Source organism: Rhincodon typus, chromosome 9 (assembly GCF_021869965.1).
Source record: "Rhincodon typus isolate 14 chromosome 9, sRhiTyp1.1, whole genome shotgun sequence".
Classification (NCBI taxonomy): Eukaryota; Metazoa; Chordata; class Chondrichthyes; order Orectolobiformes; family Rhincodontidae; genus Rhincodon; species Rhincodon typus.
In genome coordinates, this window is record NC_063340.1 from 34,588,105 (window position 1) to 34,608,456 (window position 20,352).

General features: G+C 39.8%; 1 protein-coding gene across 1 annotated transcript in view; it reads right to left on the bottom strand.

Moving 5' to 3' along the window:
- Positions 1-20,352, bottom strand: part of tiam2a (TIAM Rac1 associated GEF 2a) — a 358,836-nt gene that overhangs the window by 156,901 nt on the left and 181,583 nt on the right. Inside the window, exon 8 of the mRNA XM_048601453.1 lies at positions 693-860. Within this exon, the coding sequence (XP_048457410.1) occupies positions 693-860 (168 nt within the window). The remainder of the gene's footprint in view (positions 1-692; positions 861-20,352) is intronic.

Sequence of the window (20,352 nt, forward strand, 5' to 3'; positions counted from 1 at the left end):
CTCTACACCTTGTTATCTCAGATTCTCCAGCATCTGCAGTTTGAAAGAGTTCAGAAAAGATTCACAAGGATGTTACCAGGGTTGGAGGCTTTGAGCTATGGGGAGGCTGAATAGGCTGGGCTATTTTCCGTGGAGTGTCAGATGCTGAGGGGTGACCTTATATTATAAAATCATGAGAGGCATGGATAGGGTGGATAATCAAGGACTTTTCCCCAGGGTAGGGGACTCCAAAAGTAGCAGGCATAGGTTTAAAGGTGAGAGGGAAAAGATTTAAAAAGAGTGATATAATGGGCAACATTTCCACCCCACAAACAGAAGGTGGTGTGTGTATGGAACAAGCTGCCAGAGGAAATGGTGGACGTTGGCACAATTACAACATTTAAAAGGCATCTGGATGAGCATATGAAAGGAAGAATTTAGAGGGATACGGGCCAAATGCTGACAAATGGAACTTGATTAATTGAGGATATCTAGTCAGCATGGACAAGTTGGGCCGAAGCGTCTGTTTCCATGCTGTACAGCTCTATAACTTTATAACTAAGCACCCGCGATCCAGCCAGACCTGACTACACTATCCCATCTCCACTTGACCCAGCATGATACACTTACCTATCCAGCCATGGTTTTAAAAACCAGATTTTATAATCCTAGCTTTTTCTTAAAATTATTTTCTCTCAATTTAATAAAAATACCTTGCATGCCATGAGCAGTATATCTCCCACCGTATGGTCTGATTTAATAGCCATGCTCACTGCTTGGTTGTCAGGGAAGCAGACACGAACACTAGACTCTGGAGAGCTGTCCCAGATTGCACCCTCTGGTGCTGGAAAGTGGATGTTCAAAGATCCTTCTTGCTCATGCTGAAATAAAGTTAATGTCAGTTAACCAGAAATTAATTTTCGTCCCATTTTCAATAAGTGACAATGCTATTACCTTCAGCCAAGATTCAGAAAAACATGCTGAACATTTAATATTGTCGAAGTAAATTGAAAAATCTGATTTATTGCAAATTACTCATGTTGTGCAAATAAAGTGCTCAGGTAAATGTACTTCACTTGCAGAATTACCGTAGCTACAATTTTTCAACTTATAAGTGCAGACCAAGTTTAGAACGTCAGTGTAAACAATTGCAGATTATCCCAGTGAATTACACTGGCATTGCCCCCAGTGAACTGGGTGGGGTGGGGGGAGGGAGGCAGTGGTGGTGGTGGGAAAGAAGAGAAGAAGAGTTGTAACTTAAGCATAGCGACCTCCCTCGGGCAAAATATAGCCCTTAATAAAAATTCAAATTAAATTCTAGGTTAAAGCTGCAAAAATCGAGCACTGAAATGATTTACTCACTCAAGCTTTTCATCTAACGTAGGATTTGAAATTTCAATTATAAAATGCTGATGGCTTATTCTCAAGTTAATAAAGACTTTAGTTAATAAATTACTGTCTTATGATCAGCTCCACATATCTATTACCATCCATAAATTATCCAAACCTTTCAAAATCTGTAGTGGTACTAACTGTACCATTACACAGGTCTTCAAGAATTAAATATTAAACATGTCATTTTTAAGTTTGCATTCAACTGTTTTCCCAGTTTCGCTAAGAAAAAGACACTTTGAATAATACCAAAAATAGAAAATTCTGAACATTTGATAGCTAAATTGTTTGTGTTGAATTCTTACAATGGATACCTACCAGAAAAGGAGCAATTCTTGACTTTCTATTGAGAAGTAAAACAGGGCAAGTGATTGAGGCAACAGTAAGAGAACACTCTGGGACAAGTGATCATAATTCTATTAGTTTTAAAATAGTCATGGAAAAGGACAGAACTGATCAAAGAGTTCAAGCTCTAAATTGGAGTAAGGCCAATTTTGATGGTATTAGACAGGAATTTTCAAAAGTTGATTGGTAGAGGCTATTCACAGATCAAAAATGATGGTTGGGAAGAGAGAACCTTTAAAAATGAGATAACAAGAGTTCAGAGATCGTGTGTTCTTGCTAGTGTGAAGGGCAAGGCTGGTAGGTGTAGGGAATGCTGGATCACTAGAGAAATTGAGGCTCTGGTAAGAAATAGGAGGCATGTGTCAGGTAGAGATGGCAGGGATCAATTAACTACCTAGAAGAGTACAAGGGCAGTAGGAATATACTTAAGAGGGAAATCAGGAGGGCCAAAGGGGACATGAGATAGCTTTGGCAAATAGAGTTAGGACAATCCAAAAAGATTCTGTAAATACATTAAAAGCAAAAAAGAATAACTAGGAAGAGAATAGGAGCCTTTAAATATCAACATGGGCATCTATGCGTGGAATCACAGATGGGTGAGATACTAAACAAATATTTCACATCAGTATATGCTGTGGAGAACATGGAAGCTATAGAACATAGGGAAATAGATAGTGATGTCTTGAAAAATAGTTCATATTACAGAAGAAGTGTTTCCTACAACTTTGTGGGAAGTGAAGGAAGAGACTGCTTGGCCCCTTGCTGAGGTACCTTCATCAACATCTAACAATGAGGTGCCAGAAGAGGAGTCAACCGGAAGTTGGATAACATGGTGCAATTATTTAAGAAAAGCTGTAAGGAAAATCCAGGGAACTACAGACTGGTGAGCCTTATGTCAGTCATGGGTAAGTTATTGGAGGGGATTCTGAAGGACAGGATTTACATGCATTTGGAAAGCCAAGGGCTGATTAGATATAGTCAACATGGCTTTGTGCATGGGAAACCATGTCTCACTAATTTGAGTGAGTTTTTTTTTGAAGAGGTGACAAAGAAGATTGATGAAAGCAGAGTGGTAAATGTTGTCTATATAGACTTCAGCAAAGCAGTTGACAAGATTCCACTTGTAGACTGGTTAGTAACGGGAGATCACATGGGATCAGGAGTTGGGGGTGGGGGGTGGTGGGGACATGGAGCTAGTCAATTGGATACAAAATTGCCTAGAAGGTAGGAGACAGAGGGTGGTGGCGGAGGGTTGCTTTTTCAACAGAAGGCCTGCGACAATGGTGTGCCACAAGGATCAGTGCTAGGTCCGCTGTTTGCAGATGGTATCAAAATAGATAGTGTAGCCAACAGTGAAAGAAGCTTACTTCAGAGTACAACTGGACCTTCATCAGATGGGCCAAATGGGCTGAGGAGTGGCAGATGGAGTTTAATCTAGATAAATGGTAGGTGTTGCCTTTTGATAAGGCAAACAAGAACAAGACTTACACAGCTAATGTTAAGACCCTGGGGAACGGCGCCAAACAAAGAGACCTAGATGTGCAGGTGCATTGTTCCTTAAAAATGGAGTCGCAGTGGGACAGGGTGCGAAGGCAACATTTGGCACACTTGCCTTCATTGATCAGAACATTAAGTATAGTAGTTCAGATGTCATATTGCGGCTGCATGGAACATTGGTGAGGACACTTTTAGAATGAATACAGCGTACAATTCCGGTCGCTCTTCTATAAGGACGTTCTTAAAATATAGAGGGTGCAGAAAAGATTTACAAGGACATTGTCGGGACTGAAAGGCTTGAGCTCGAGAGAGCATGAATAGGCTGCAGCTATTTACCTCTGGAGTGTCAGAAGCTGAATGGGTGATCTTGTAGAGGTTTATACTGAATAGCCAAGGTTTCTTTCCCCCGTGAGTGGGAGTCCAAAACTAGAGTGCATGGGTTTAAGGTGAGACAGGCAAGATTTAAAAAAGGACCTAACGGGTAGCTTTTTAACACAAGGGGTGGTGCTTTATGGAACAAGCTGTCAGAGGATTTGGTAGAGAAATAGTACAATTACCAACTTAAAAGGCATCTGAATGGGTATATGGATAAGGAAAGTTCAAGGGGTTATAGGCCAAATGCTGGCAAATGGGACTTGGTCAGATTGGGATGTCTGGTCAGGTCAGATGAGTTGGACCAAAGGGTCTATTTTCATGCTGTATGATGACGACTGTATCAGGCACTAAATTCTATAACTGGCTCGTGTAAACAAGGAAGTTGCATTTAAATGTATAGTTTAGACCTGAAAATACTAAAGACTACTTCATTGTCAATATGTGGCATGTAGCAAGACAAAGCTTTCAATTGTGGTTCAGCCAGATGTTCCAGGGTCAAAGATGATTTAACATACAACTTGACATATGATTAGGAATCAAAAACAACATGTCATTCAATTTCCTACTACTTCATGTTATCTACATGCCTCCAGTTGAGCATTAGTTTTAGTTCCAATGCTCATTGATGATATTTTAATTATATAAAGGATACCTAAAAGATACACCTGAGTGATAAGATGGTGACTGCAGCCATTTTTTTTGGTATACAACTAAAGCACTAGGAATAGAAAAGGTAAAATGTATGTTTTGTGGAGACATTGGACTGGATTTACCTGTTAGAGATTGGCAATGGAAGTTGGGAAATTTTCCAAGTTAGCATAGCTGCCTCAGAAGAGGAATCTGAGAAAGTGGGGTTTTCAACTGGGAGAGGAGATGGGTGAGTGATTGAGTCAGGCCCACTTTTCCTGGAAACAGTAGAAGATAGCCACTTGGACTGAGTCTAAAGATGGCTTAATTCAATGCAAGACCCGATAGTCCTTACCAATTCTATCCCATACTACATGCCCATCCATGCTTCCATCGCCTCAGCACTCCCTCCATACCAACACATTCCCCTCTACCCACCAATAGCACTTGTACATTGCATCACACTTCTATATCCATTCACCCAATATACACAACATTATGAGGTTCATTGGATCTCTAAGTGGGGTATGTTCTTTACAAATCTGCTGTTAATACACCTGATAAAAGTAGCAACCTACCAGACCTTTAAGGAATCAATAGCAGAAACTATATGCACTTGATACCTTTGTCTCTTGTATAAGTTAACATGAGCAATTGACAAAATAGATCCAAGAAAAAAAGCTGTCAATCACCCAATGTTTCCCCATGCATACACGTCTCAACAAACTAAATAATATCCTGGCTCACCAACAAACCTCATCCTCATTAGTCTGTTGTACATAGCTTTTTACCTTAGATCTGTTTGGTCTATTGCTCAATATTTGTAGCAGGGGGCCTGGAGGTGTGGTGTCATCATCTTGGAATTGTAAGTGAGGCAACAAGGGAGTTTGCTTAATAGTTACTCAGGAGTTAGATTATGCACTTACTAGTTTGACATTTTCTGAATAACTATTTTACCTAATTTTATCTGAACCATCTGAAGTCTCCAATTTTTACAAAGACTTTCAGAGGGTTCGAGGCATACAGGAATTGCCCAGTAGAAAATTAAACTTCCCAGACAATTCTCCAGAGTGTGCTACAAGTGGGATTCCATGGGGCTCCCATGTGTAAATTCCAATCTAAACTGGAATAACAACTATCTGGCCAGTGAAAAATCTGCCGCAATATTCATTAGAGAAGCTGCAGAAAAGACTCATTAATAGAATATCCATCTTCATATGGAAAAAACTAAGATGACGCATTGTACAACATCTAGCATAGATTCAACAACACAAATGCAAATTAAAACAGGGAGTCCTAAGTTTAGCTGTTGGCAAATGAGATTTTTTAAAAAAATCGTATTTGTGTTATAATTAAAACATTTGTATGTACCTGTATACACTGAATTCGAACGGAATTGGATGTGTACTATTATTCCTAGCTCTATCATCACCAGCCACATCAACATCTTCAATGCTGCTAAATTGCTCACTGGCCTCCTGGTCAAACAACATCTTGAATTTAAATATCTCATCCTTGCCTTGCATCCTTCAAAGATCTTGCTCCTCCCTCTTCTATAATCTCCTCCAAGCGAAGAATCCTCTGATACATGTGCACTCCCCTAATTATAGTCTTAGCACAGTGAGAGTTTAATCACTCCACCATTAGTGGCCACACAGTCAGTTCCCTTAGATCCATTAGAATTCCCTTCTTACACCTCTTCACCTCACTCTTTACGGAGCTCCTCAAAATTCACTTCTTTAAGGTCATTGGTCAACTGACCTTATTTCTTTATGTGGTTCAGTGTCAAATTTTGTTTTTGAATGCTCCAGTGATAGACTTTAGGGATGACCATTATGTTGGAGGCCACAAAGATTATTGCTGTTACTTAGTAACTTTGAAGAATATAGCATACACCAAGTTCCGCCCAAGAGATCAAAGAAAAACATGCTGCATGATTTTTATTTTATTAACAAAACTCAACTTCAGCCAAAAAAGAACAAACTTTATTTGCACAGTGCCCTTGGAACCTCAGGATGCATTTTACAGCCAATGAAATATGTTAATGTACAGCCATTTTGTATTGTCAAAAATGATGCATCCAATTTGCAAATAGAACAAATAAATGAAGCAGCAATGGCCAGAAATAAACAAGATCAGGCTGCATTCCAATTCATCACAATGTTTCTAGACATGAGTCACAGAAATGCTCATAATTGCTATTGAGTGATCTTGATAGCCACTTAAGCAACATACAGGAGGGCTACTAGCTAAACCATATTGCCATACAACATCAGGATAGGCAATAAATGCTCACAGAGCCAGCAACCCAGGCTCGATTCTACAGTCAGGTAACTGTCTGTGTGGAGTTTGCACATTCTCCCTGTGTTTGCGTAGGTTTCCTCTAGGCGCTCTGGTTTCCTCCCACAGTCCAAAGAGTGCAGGCTAGGTGTAGTGGCCATTGTAGTTTGTTCATCATGATCAGGGATGTACTGGCCAGGTGGATTAGAGATGGGAAATGCAGGACTTCCAGGATAGCTTTTTTTTGGGGTGGGGGTCCTTGGTGGAATGCTGTTAACAGAGTCAGTATGGACTCAATGGGCAGAATGACCTGCTTCTACACTGTAGGGATTCTATGATTCTAACAGAGATAGGGGATTGAGTTTTTAAAGAGGTAAATTGAAAATGTATCAAAATATTTCCAAAAATATCAATGGTCTACTCAAATCGTCAACTGCATTACTTAAATCAGACATCTGTGGCAGCACAACCTTAAAATGACCATGCCATTGTAGATAGTACAGTATGGAGCTGGAAGAACAGCAGGCCAGGCAGCATCAGAGGAGCAGGTAAGTTGACGTTTTGGATCGGGACCCTTCTCTTGGCAATAGAATATAGCCTTCTGTACAAGAGGCAAAATCCATCTGGTCATCAGGAGGAGGAATATAGAGTGGAGTCAACAGGAAGGGCATGGTTAAGAATCAAATGCAAGTTTTAGTTCTTTCATTTATAGAAATTTAAAGAAAGTTTAAGCATAACAATACAGACCTTTAGCAAATGAGGAACTAGGCTCTTGTAGCATCACTCGCACGTATCAGGTTAAGAGGTTTTACTAACTACTTTGACAAGCCAAGGGACAGTCTAACTTGCTTTGGTTGAAGGTGATTAAGTGCTGCACTTAAAAATAACTAATTCCGTAATGATGAAAAAGTGCACGTCATGCTTATTTTTATTCGTTTATTGCCCATCCTTAATTGCCAAGAAGACAGTTAGTTAAGAGTCAACCATTACTGTGAATCTGGAATCACGTGTTGGCTAGACCGGGTAATAATGGCAGTTATCTTGCCTAAAAAGCATTAGTGAAACACAAATAGACAAAGTGTACATTTGAGAACAACAAAGAGCTATGAAGAAAGCCAACTCAATTCTTAAGTATCCAAAAATACTGAAATACATGATGCTTGCCAAATAATCCAACATATGTTATGAGAAAATGCTGCCAACAGTACGCTAATTGAGATTGCTGACAGACCCAAAAGAAAAGCGTCTCTAATGGTGTAATAACTTTGAAAATATCAACTCATGTTGTGCATTTCAAACGCCAAGAAAAATGTTTCTCAAACAGTAGTTCTTTTATTGCATTTGCACTGAATAAAAATAGATGTCAACAATTTGACATGAAAGATCATTATTGTTAGTCTCAACTTGTCATGTGGAGCCTTCTTACTTTTATTTTAGTCTTTCAAGATTTTATATACATTTTTCAAAATTGTGTGCGCACTTTCCCCTGGATTCCCAACTTTCGCTTTGGAGGTGGGAATAACTTTTATAAATTATTCCCATGATTTTTATTGTGGCAAAGTTGGGTAGAGAATGTGTGGATTGGAAAGCAGGACATTAGAATTTGGTGTTTGTAAAATGATGGGAGTTGGGGGGGTGCGGCGCGTGGAGAGAAAAAGAATGCATGGTCCCTTTAAAAGATGTGCTTTTTTTTCTGTGCCTAGAGTTTCAAAAAAAAGGTCTGTGGGCAGCTTGTGGGTCGCAGTTGCACAGAGAGCTCATGAAATTGAAACATTTGTATCAAAGGCTATATGGTTAACAATACAGGCAGTAGTTTTGTTTTGTTAGCAAGGCAACCAGTTTGAATATCAGCCAATTAATTTGAATCAGGCACTTAGAAATTAAAAACCAACTAAATTTAAACCTGATGGTTTTGACAACATAGGGCCAACTCTACTGTAATAAACTGATACATCAGCAAGGGTATAAAAGGACATTTGAAAATCAATGTGAGAGCAACTGCCATCTGATAGAGTTAACAACCATCAGCTCTGAAGAGAAAAATCAGTGGCTCTCAGAATTCTGAGCTCAGAGTAACCATCACCTAACTAAAAGGTACAGCAGCACTCTTAGCTAATATTCCTAGCACAAGGATTCAACGGAAAAAGGTGTTCCTGACTGGCGATCAGCAGAGAAGGCACAAAACATTCCAGACGACATATCCTAGCTGTAATTTCAAGAGACTAAGTTTTAATTTTTTTTTTTATTATTTGGCTTTTATAAGTGGGATGTGCATTTACGAGAACAGCATACCATTAGAATTTTGTCTTATTCAGGAATAGTTAGGAGTTAAGGGGGAATTGTCTTATTTGTTAATGGTTTGGTTAATTTGTTCATTGTTACAGTTGGATAAATAAATTGTTACTTGTTGATTGTAGAGGAAGTGAAAGGAGTTCATTTCATTGAACTATTTCTTTAAAACAGGTGAGAGGCAGATTATTACCACATTTCACACTTCTTTTAACAGATTATAGAGCGAGGCGAGCCTGTCTGGGTGTTTTGGCTTTAGTTATGGGGGGTGCGTTGATCTCAGCTTTATAACATTATTAGTTATTCCCATAAGTTTTATAAAGGTTTTAACTACCTAAAACCAGACACGAAAACCATTTTGAATCACAGATAGTAGGAACTGCAGATGCTGCAGAATCTGAGACAACAGAGCTGGATGAACACAGCAGGCCAAGCAGCATCATAGGAACAGAAAGGCTGACGTTGGTGATGAAGGGTCTAGGCCCGAAACGTCAGCCTTTCTGCTCCTATGATACTGCTTGGCCTGCTGTGTTCATCCAGCTCTGCACCTTGTTGTCTCGAAAACCATTTTTCTTGTTGCCAGTTGAAAACCAGAAGTGTTACTAATGTGGCTGCAGCAAGCTCCTATATTGGGACATGAAGGGGGGGACACATGGAGCAAAAGGTGTTTAAGAGACTGAAAGGGTTATGATCTTACCACTCAAAGATTGATTTGAACATCATACGGAAACCTTTCATTCCAAGTTTGAAGGTTATGGTTGAGACATAGTATCTGCAACATCATAGGCCATCTGAAACTGGAATTTAGCCTCTTAATCACTGGTGAATGCTTCAAAGGAAACGTCTTTTGATTTTCATTTATCAATAGCCATAACCTGAAAGACCTGATCAGTGAATTAGTCCTCTGATACACAATTCAAAATTTATATTGAATACTTCATACATTGTGTCAATTTTACATGATGTATTTATTACACTAGTGTGGAACTCTTGCAACTGGATACAAACCACAGACAAACAGGAAGGCCCCCAGAAAGTGTGTTAGTTCTGGTAATCATATTTCACATGTGAATGGTTTCTCAGTGTCAGCTTTGGGAAACTCATTGGCACAGAGATAGGTCTGCCACAACGTAAAACTACAAAGCATTTTGTTCAAGAACCGCTGATCAATTGGAACAGTCTACTCAGTTTGCTAATGTCAAAGTGGAAGATAACCATTAAAAGGATTTGAGTAATTTCATTTAAGTTTCTTCTTATTAAAGCCAACAATGAAACCCATGAAGGAAGATTCTGAATAGAAGTTGTAACCCAGCTCACAAGATCATTAAGATTAATAAGGAGCAGGTATTAGATGTTTTGACGGTCACTAAAGGTGCATAAAACTCCAAGACCCGATGGGATGTATCCCAGGCTGCAATTGGAGGCAAGCACCTTGGATATATTTAATACTTCACTGGCCACGGGTGAAGTGCCAGATTACTGCCAGATAGTCAATGTGGTTCCTTTGTTCAAGGAGGGCAGCAGGGATAAGCCAAGTAATTACAGACCAGTTAGTCGGTGGTAGGGAAATTATTGGCAAAATCCTGAGGGACAGGATTAATCAGGGATGGTCAGCACAGATTTGTTGGAGGGAGATCCTTTCGGACTAGTTAGTCAAGTTTTTTGAAAGGGTGAACATATATTTTGATGAAGGTAGAGCAGTTAATGTGGTTTACATGGACCTCAGTAAGGCCTTTGACAAGGTCCCACAGAAGTCTGGGCCAGGAGGTAGAAGTCTATGGGATCCAATGCAAGTTGGCAAAATGAATCGAAAATTGGCTTACAAACAGGAGGCTAGGGTGGTGGTGGAGGGTTGTTTTTGTGATTGGAAGCCTGTGACCAGCTGTGTACCATGGGGATCAGTGCGGGGACCCTTGCTATTTACGTACATTGATGGCTTGGATGATAAAGTAGAAGGCTAAGTTTGCGCAGATGGAATTTAAAACCGATAAGTGTGAAGTGTTGTATTTTGGCAGGCCTAATAAGCTGCTGCAGTGTTCCAGTGAGGCTCAGTGCAAGCTGGAAGAACAGCATCTCATTTTTTACTTGGGAATCATACAGTCTTTAAGACTCACTGAGTTTACAACTTTAGGTCCTGAGCACCGTCTTCCATGTCCTTTACTCACTACCACACCCCAGGCCGTGTCATCACACAGGCTGCTTTATTACCCATTTTCACCCAACAATAGTCCCCATTAGCAGCTTTTCTTTCTGCTTGGCTCACCACTATCTGTCCCTTTAATTTGCCCAACTGCTATTCGCTCTCTCTCTCTGGGCTCCTATCCACCTCTCCTTTACTCCTTCCCCTCACCCATATCTCATCCCCACCAGCTCCCCAACCCCCACCCCTCCTCCCAATCTTCAGCATATATATCCCTTCCTAGCTATAATCAATTCTGAAGGGTCACTGGATCCAAAATGCTCATTCTGCTTTCACTTCACAGACACTGCCAGACCTGCCAAGATTCTCCAGCAATTTCTGCTTTTGGTTTACCAGGGATAGAAAGTTTTCTGGGATAGAAAGTTTCAGTTATGAGGAGAGGCTGGATGGGCTGGGTTTGTTTTCACTGGAGCTAAGAAGGCTGAGCAGGGGAACTGATTGAGATATACAGAACTACAAGAGGCATAGATAGGGTGGATGGTGAGAATCTTTTCCTCATGGCAGACATATCTAAGACCAGAGGGCATAAATTAAGGTGAGGAGCAAGTGGTTTACAGGAGATCTCAAACAATGTTTTCCACAGAGGCTGGTAGAAAAATAGAACGTGCTGCTCAGGGGCAGGTACAGGCAGGCACTATCACAACATTTTAGAAGCTTCTGGATGAGCACTTAAAATGCTAGGGCATAATAGGCTACAGACCAAGTGCAGGTAAATAGGATAAGTATAATTTGGTTTTTGTTGGTTACCACAGACACCAATGGGCTGAAGAGCCTTTTTCTACGGCTTTGTAACAAAACAAATCATCGGAGAGGCATCGAGAACAAAAATGAAAGGCTTTAATTTTAACTAGTGGAGTGTGTACCTAAGTTTTGGAAATCCTGTTCCACAGCGATTGTATTAACCATTGTATACCGATCTTCAGGGGTCTAATTTGCAGCGTAAATAACGATGTTAACTTTGACAATATGAACTTGACATTACCTACAAGCTTGTACTCCTCCTAGGTTCCAAGTTAGAATATTTAGAAAAAAACCATTGGTGTTAAATTTTGTAGAGGTAATGTACTAACTGTGCACTGTGATTGGACTCAACTAGCATAAGAAATTTCAGCAAATAGACTCAAGTATAATAAATTAACACAATATGTAACATACATAGTTGTCTAAATGCTGACAGTGTAAAAGTTGACACCAATGACTTGACTAAAAATTGACCCTAGATTTTCAGTGATCAAGATGCATTGTGATTGGTAATTATTTAGTAATTACCACAGTACAGTAATTCAAAAACACAATAGAATCTTTAGATTTTCCCTGCATGAATTTTAGTGGTAATCTCTCAGGTAATGATCAAGACTAAATGTGTATCAAATGATCAATCACAATGCCTTCAAGGAAGAATAACAAGTAGATAACCCAATTTAAACTGGAGTAAGTAGTAACAGCAGTTGTTAACAATGAACAAAATGGTCATATTGTCACCTACAGAATCATCTAGCTCGAGGGTGTGTTCCATCCTTTAAGTTGTGCTGTATTAAGTTGTGCTGGACTTCCACAAAACATTTAAGCATCTTTCAAATTCTTCTAGCACTTCTCCCTGCTTTCTAAGGGAGTAGCATTCAGATTGAAAATACAGTTGCATGTATAAAGGATGGCAATCTCTCCTCTGCCTGTGACTAATTCCCCCTGACTTTAAGCATCATAAACCATGGTCATGTGACAAAACTCATCTTCCCCCACCCCACATCACATTGAATAACACCCCACCGGAAGTGGTTAGCAAAATCTGTTTGCTTGGATTTTGTCTTTTGATTAAGAACTTAATACATTGAGAAAGCAGCAATCACTTTCAGCCAACTCACAAAAGCGTGCATGGAACAACATCAAGGTAACTCATGTTCAAAATGCAGGTTTGAGGCCGGTGTTCTCAGCCTTGTTTTTTGTGAAACGTGGCCAACTTTTTAAAGAAGAAATGAAATCTATTAAGTTTCCTTTCTGATTTTTTTTTTTTAAAAAGTGACTTCTGGACACCTCACAAAGTCAAAAGCCACAAATGTCACAGTTCTCTCCAAGCTGGTCTGCAGGATGGAGGACGGTTTCTGTATGGTACAGTATCCAGACCACAATAACCTACAAGATGCCCAGGACTCCTCTTCAAGACTGCCTGCATGTTACAAGAGTCCCAAAACATAGATTTTCAAACCTAGAAGGCAACTAGCTGACAGAGGAACATGGCGCCATTACATATGGGCTGGTATGCGGCAACATGATGAACTACAATGGCTACTAACAGCCTGGAAACAGACACAGGGTTTCCAAATCAACAATCCACGACAGCTGATAACCATTTCACATGCAGTACTTATGGCAGAATCCACTCGTAAGTTTATCTTTTCAGACTGTAGCAAAAATGCTCCATATAAAGCTAGCATATTCAGTGGATTTGCTTAGCTGCATGTCCATCATCTTCCACAGATGGAAGGACGCTGACGATGAGGCAGATCTGGTATGTAATAAAATACAGTACATACTTAGATTTTGGGGCAAGAATCTAGTATTCCCCAATCTAAACAAATTCAAGGCCTTTACTGTAAAATTTAAACATTTTGAAAAATTCTTCCGCAACAAATTTTCATTACTAATTCAGTTCTTTGTCTTCATTTTGTTGAAAATAGAACCAGTGTGCACAAGAAGTGTTTCCTGTTGGTAACTTCATTCCAGTATTGGTTAGATTGGTTAGAAGTGAAACATCACTTCTTTGGAGGCATTTGAATAGATCATCAAGTTTGCATCATACAAAAGGTCAATGACAGCTGGTGGGGTCTAAGCTCAGGAATTTCTCAATATACACTTCCTTCTGTTGTTAAATATCTCCATCAAATGCAGTTCTTCAGCCAAATTTTTCATCATCTGTCTTGAGGTTTCCTTTGATTAGATGTCTATTTCTGTCTGATTATGCTTTTCTAAAAGCATCTTGGGATGTTATACCATATTAAAGATTTACATAAATGCAGATTGTTCTTGGCAGCAAGGGAGTAAAATCAAAAAAGTTTTAAACTTTCAATTTTAAAAGGACCAAATGTTTCATGGTCTTTTTACTTCAACTTTCGAGTATACAGTCAACATAGTCTGATGGTCATATATGGGGGAGAAAAACCACTAGCACTTAGATTGCATTAATAAACTTGTGTGAACTCATTTAAATTCCACATGAACGGTGTTTCATTTGGCTCTATTTGACAGCCATGAAGAATAACCTGTATTGGCTGGTTTTAACATTGTACACGGTTGCATATCTGTCCAGACACAATGACTGAATAGATAGCTTTCACTGGGGCAAGATTGGATGAATTGGGACTGTTTACCCCATACTTGTTACTACACGTTGTCAATTAATTCTTGTAACAAGGTAACAGTTTCACTGAAAAATAGCGTCTATTATATGCACAAAGAAGAATTTTTCCCTTGAGTCCTTCCTAAATGCGAAGTCATATTGCCACCACCCTCCTATGCTCTACCTGCTCACATCTGTCATAAACCCATTATCACGTTTGGCCAAAGTATTTCGGAGTTACCATTAAATAAATGTTATAGTCTGATAAGATATTTTGCAGCAAGATGGTGGCAAAGTAAGATGCTCCTGCCGGCGCTCCTCTGCCTGTCTTTTTTCTTTTTCCCCTCCCCTTAGCCCTGGAGGTGAATCTTGGAGCAGTGAGTCCCAGAGCAGCACATGGGGGAGTGAGCACCGGAGCAGCGTGTGGGGAGACAGTCCTGGAACTTATCTTGGAGCAGCTGAGTACTGTTACAGAGCAGACTGGAGGCTTGGAGCAGAGCAGGGACAGCTGTTGGACTGGGGTCTGGAGTAGAAGGTCAGACCATGTGCAGAATCCCTGCGCTGAGCTGCTACAATATAATGCTTATTAACGATGTCTTATTTCTAACTTATTTTTTAAACTCTAAAGTAATGCAACTACTTTTTAATTCTTCTTTTGTATCCAAGATTTGTACCTAGGTAGTTGTATCCAAGTGGGGCCCTAAGAGGCAGACATTGTAAAAGCTTTTCACTGTACTTCTACAATGAAGTACACATGACAATAAAGGATATTCTATTCTACATATTCTATATTTCACTTTCTGATTAAGCACTATTAATTTGAAAAGAAGTGATTCCGAATATCACTAAGATCATATAAAGTGCCAGTCATGTTGGAAACTGTAAATTGAGCACTGCTTAAAACTTTTGTCTTGTTTTTGAAAAAAAAATCACTATTTGATTATTTTCAAAATCACATTGGAACAAAAAAGCCCAAATTTTCAAACTTATAATATTCAGAAATTCTGAAACTCAAACACTAACTGAAAAATGCAAAAACAAAAATTGCTTCAACTTCATTTTAGACCCTTTTCAATATAATTACAGACAGACGTCTGTAAGGGGCGAATCACATAAGCAGTCTTTTATTTCTCCATGGTGTATTATGAAAATTTAATATATGCATAGTATTTCAAGTTCCTTTAATACATTGAGTAAGGGGACATATTGGGGACAACTGTCAACATTTTTTGGTAGGATTGCAGGAAAGAGTGGAAACAGGTAGTCCGTATGATGAAACTGTCTGGGAATGTCAGGGGAGTCATGTGTAATTGCATGTTACAAATGAAATTTTGTGATTATTAGTAAAAGTATTTAGTAATGTGTAAAACAACTGGACCGATCTTTTACCGTATGCATTCAAAGTATAGATGTTGCGTCAACTCTGTCACCTCATCAAAAGTACTGCAGGTCAGTGGTAACTGTAAGGGAGCACAGCCTGGGCTACCATTGCATTCGAAAATCTAAAGAAACTACAGCAGCAGTCACAGAAACATGACAAAAAACATTTAGACTTGTAGCTGAATCTCAGCACCACGCCAAGAATATCAGTTTATCTAGTATATTGGAGTTCTGAAAACTAATAATCTTGCACTTGAAATATTAACACTATTGCTACTCCTGACTTATCCACCACTTTGTTTTTAATTAAGTTATCAGTGTTCTGTTCTTAATTTAAAATTTTGAACATTCATGGAACACAAGGAGGTAATTATGCACAGAAAAAGGGCCATTTTACAGATGGTACTATTTCTATTAAGTGGAAATCTTTCAATTTACATTTTAGATTGCACATACTGCAGTACAGGTTTCTGCTTATTGGGAATAGGGTGGTGGGAAGGTAAAGACAGATCAAGGTATAAAGAGTTAGTTTGTCAATATTGGCATGTCACTTACTGCTGTCAATACAAGAATCAAATATCATGTCAACTCACTGGAAAAACTGAAAATTGCATCAATTTTGTACTTGTACTCGACACATAGTATTGTGCGTTGGTTACATTCAGATGAACCTTTCCAGAACAAAATTATAAAGCATGAACATACTGGATGAAAAGATATGCCAGAAATAGAAGGTAGTTTACCACTATAGCCTTGAACTATTCAGTTGTTTTAAGAACCTCAGGATTTTGCTGTATCAATGTACACTTCAGCAATCAACACTCCAACAGTAAGCCATTTGTTAATTGGTGATGACTATACAAAACTACCTAATTAAGAATTAATGCCTCCATCTCTCTGGTTGACAATGGTGTGTAGTAATGCATGTAACAATTAAATGATTTTTTAAAAAAAAATTAAGATTGGAAATAAATACTGAATCACTCCAGGTCCTATCTAATCTGGTTATTGTTTTTAAAATCAATATTATAACTAGCAAATTTGTAATAGGTAAATACTAATAATGCCAAATTCAAACTTGGTACTGAAAAAAATACCCAATTTTGAATCAATAGATAAAAAGGGAGGCTAAATACTTCATAGGGAAGAAAAAATATCGACATATGGCTGAGTAGAAGGCTGCAAACTTAGTTTTTGCCTGTCTTTGGGCAGTGGAAGAGTTGCATGGTATTAAAAATTAAATGTCAATGAATGGACTTCATTACAACCACTACAAAATCAAGAGATTTATGTTTAGTTTTAAGATATGAAGAAATCAGATATATACAAAGAATAAGCCGCACATATTTTGAAAGAAAAAACTTTGTTTGATCACCCATATTTGAATCTTTTGAGGATACAGCAGGAGCAAACATGGATAACATACTGTAACTTATATATGCAGATTTTCAGAAGGACTTCAACTGTATCAACATGACTCATCATAGCAAGGAGTCAGGTAACAAGTACAAAATATCAAACAGGATGCAAAGTGTAGGGGTTAATGACTCAGATTGGAGGTAGGTGGTAACTGAGGTTTCACAGGGTATAGAGACAACAAGGTGCAGGGCTGGATGAACACAGCAGGCCAAGCAGCATCATAGGAGCAGAGAAGCTGACGTTTCGGGCCTAGACCCTTCATCAGAAAAGGGGGAGGGGAAGGGGGTTTTGAAATAAATAGGGAGAGAGTGGGAGGCGGATAGAAGAGGGATAGAGGAGAGGATAGGTGGAGAGGAAACAAACAGGTCGAAGAGGCGGGGATGGGGCCAGGAAAGGTGAGTGTAGGTAGGGAGTTAGGAAGGGGATAGGTCAGTCCAGGGAGGACGGACAGGTCAAGGGGGCGGGATGAGTTGGACTGGTTTTGGGATGCGGTGGGGGGAGGGGAGATTTTGAAACTTGTGAAATCCACATTGATACCATTGGGCTGCAGGGTCCCAAGCGGAATATGAGTTGCTGTTCCTGCAACCTTCGGGTGGCATCGTTGTGGCACTGCAGGAGGCCCAGGATGGACATGTCGTCTGAGGAATGGGAGGGGGAGTTGAAATGGTTCGCGACTGGGAGGTGCAGTTGTTTGTTGCGAACCGAGCGTAGGTGTTCTGCAAAGCGGTCCCCGAGTCTCCGCTTGGTTTCCCCGATGTAGAGGAAGCCACACCGGGTACAGCGGATGCAGTATACCACATTGGCAGATGTGCAGGTGAGTATAGTTCTAGGACCACTGTGCTTAGCATTCATGAGTGATTTAGACACAGGAATTGAAAGTCCAAAAAACTTCTGTAAATTTCCACATGCTCTCAAGAATACATACATTCTTTCTGTAGTGAGCATGACTGGATGTAATACTCCAGTTATATACTACTCGGTTTTAAAACAGTTCAGCATGCCTTATTGCTCCTTTTCTCAAGTTCTATATTGATAAAGCCCATGAACTGATGCACTTCAAACAAACTTCTCAACATGTTCAGCCACTTTACACCCTGGTCCCTCTGTCCATGGATATTGAATTCATCACAGTTGCAATAGTCCTCCACTGACATATTAGGGAGTGAAGAGGCTTGTAAAATGGCATGGGGGAGGGAAAACAACATCCTACAAAATCCAGCTCATTACAACTTTACAACGTCTCCATATTGGTTGTCTAACACCTCACACCACATTTTATTAAATGCCATCTGCCACTTGTCAACACATTCTGTTAGCCTATATCTGGGTGCAATCTTTTGGAATTATCCTTGCTGTTTGCAACAAGTCTAACTTTGATATTACCGATAAATTTTGAAATTTGATTCTGTATTTCAATATCCAACTCAGATCATGAAAACCTAATACTGATCTTTACCACTACCAATCAGTAAAAACTATTCCTGAAAAAGGGTCCTGACCCAAAACGTCAACTTTCCTGCTTCTCTAACGCTGCCTGGCCTGCTGTGTTCCTTTAGCTCCATGTTGTGTTGCCTCTGACTCCAGCATCTGCAGTTCTTGCTATCTCTATTTACCACCATTCATTTCATTCTTTCCTGCCTCTATGTCAATTGGAATAAGTGAGCAAGTCTGGATTAAGCAGAGCATATGATGCTGTCCTGGTGAAAAAATAATAATATTTCTTTTTTTACACAATTCTAGCCCGGAAGTTAAGTTTCTGTGTGTATTTTTACAATGGCTGCATTTGTTGTTGTCGCAACTGCACACAGTGTGAATGTTACATATGCAGTTGCAAGGCCTGTGGCATCATAGGATGCTTCCAACACCAAATTTTTACAGATCAAACAGTACAAAAAGAACAACTCCAAATCACAACACCCTACTGCCTTACTGGTCACCCCACACCTTACTCACTGCTGTACTCACTAAGCCTCTTGTCAACTTATAGCATTGCAACCTAACCCTCTCACCTACCAATTGCCACCACTCTATCCATCCATGGTGTTCTTCATTATTCAAGATGACAGAGATCACTAAAGGAGTTGAGTTAATGCAGTGCATCTCGTAGATGGTGGACACTCTGTTGATGGTGGAGAATGAGCCAAATTTACATAGAGATATTGGTAGATTGACAGGGCAAAAATTTAGCAAACCGAGTATAACGTGGGAAAATGTGACGCTGTTCATTTTGGAAAGGAAAGCAAAAGAACAGAATATTATTTAACACAAAGGGACTTGGAGGCATTTCATAGAATCCCTACAGTGTGGAAGCAGGCCATTCAGCCCATTGAGTCCACATTGACCATCCAAAGAGCATCCCACTCAGACCCATCCTAGACACTATGGGCAATTTTGCATAGCCAATCCACCTAACCTGCATATCTTTGGAGCACCCAGAGGAAATCCATGCAGACAGTCTCCCAAGGCTGGAACCAAACGTCCCTGGCGCTGTGAGGCAGCAGTGCTAACCACTGAGCCACCGTGCCGCTCGTGTACTTGTACATGAAACACAAAGCTAGTACACTGGTGCAGCAGGTAATCAGGAATTATTTCAAAAGGGGCTCAAGGATAAAGAGTAGGCAAGTCTTACTGTGACTCAAAAGGTGCTGCTGAGACCACATCTAGAAGTACTGTAAGCAGTTTTGGTCTCCTTTAAGGGAAGATATCATTTCATTGGAGGAAGTTCAGAGATGGTTCACTAGGATGATTACTGATATGGAGAGATTGTCTTTGAGCAAAAGCTAATTAGGTTGGGACTCTACTCACTGAAGTTAAGAATGAGAGGTGATCTCATTGAAACATATTGGCTTCTGGAAGGGCTTAACAGGGTAAATGCCGAGAGGATGGTTTCCCCTCATGAGTGTGTCTAGGACCAGAGTGCATAGTCTCAGAATTAAGGGGTGCCAATTCAAGACTGAGAATTTCATCTTTGACGGTTGAATGTCCTTGGAACCCCATGGCACAGAAAGCTATGGGGCAGTGTCCTTGCGCATACTTAAGGCGGACATAGACTGATTCTCAATCAGTCGGAGAAATGAAGGATTATAGGGAAAACACAGGAAAGTGGATATGAGAAATGTGGGATCAGCCATGACCCTAATAAGTGGCACTGCAGGTTTGAGGTGCTGGAAGGCCTACTCCTGTTCCTATTTCTTGTGGTCTTAGGTTTTGCTCTGAAAGTCATAGCATCAGTTTC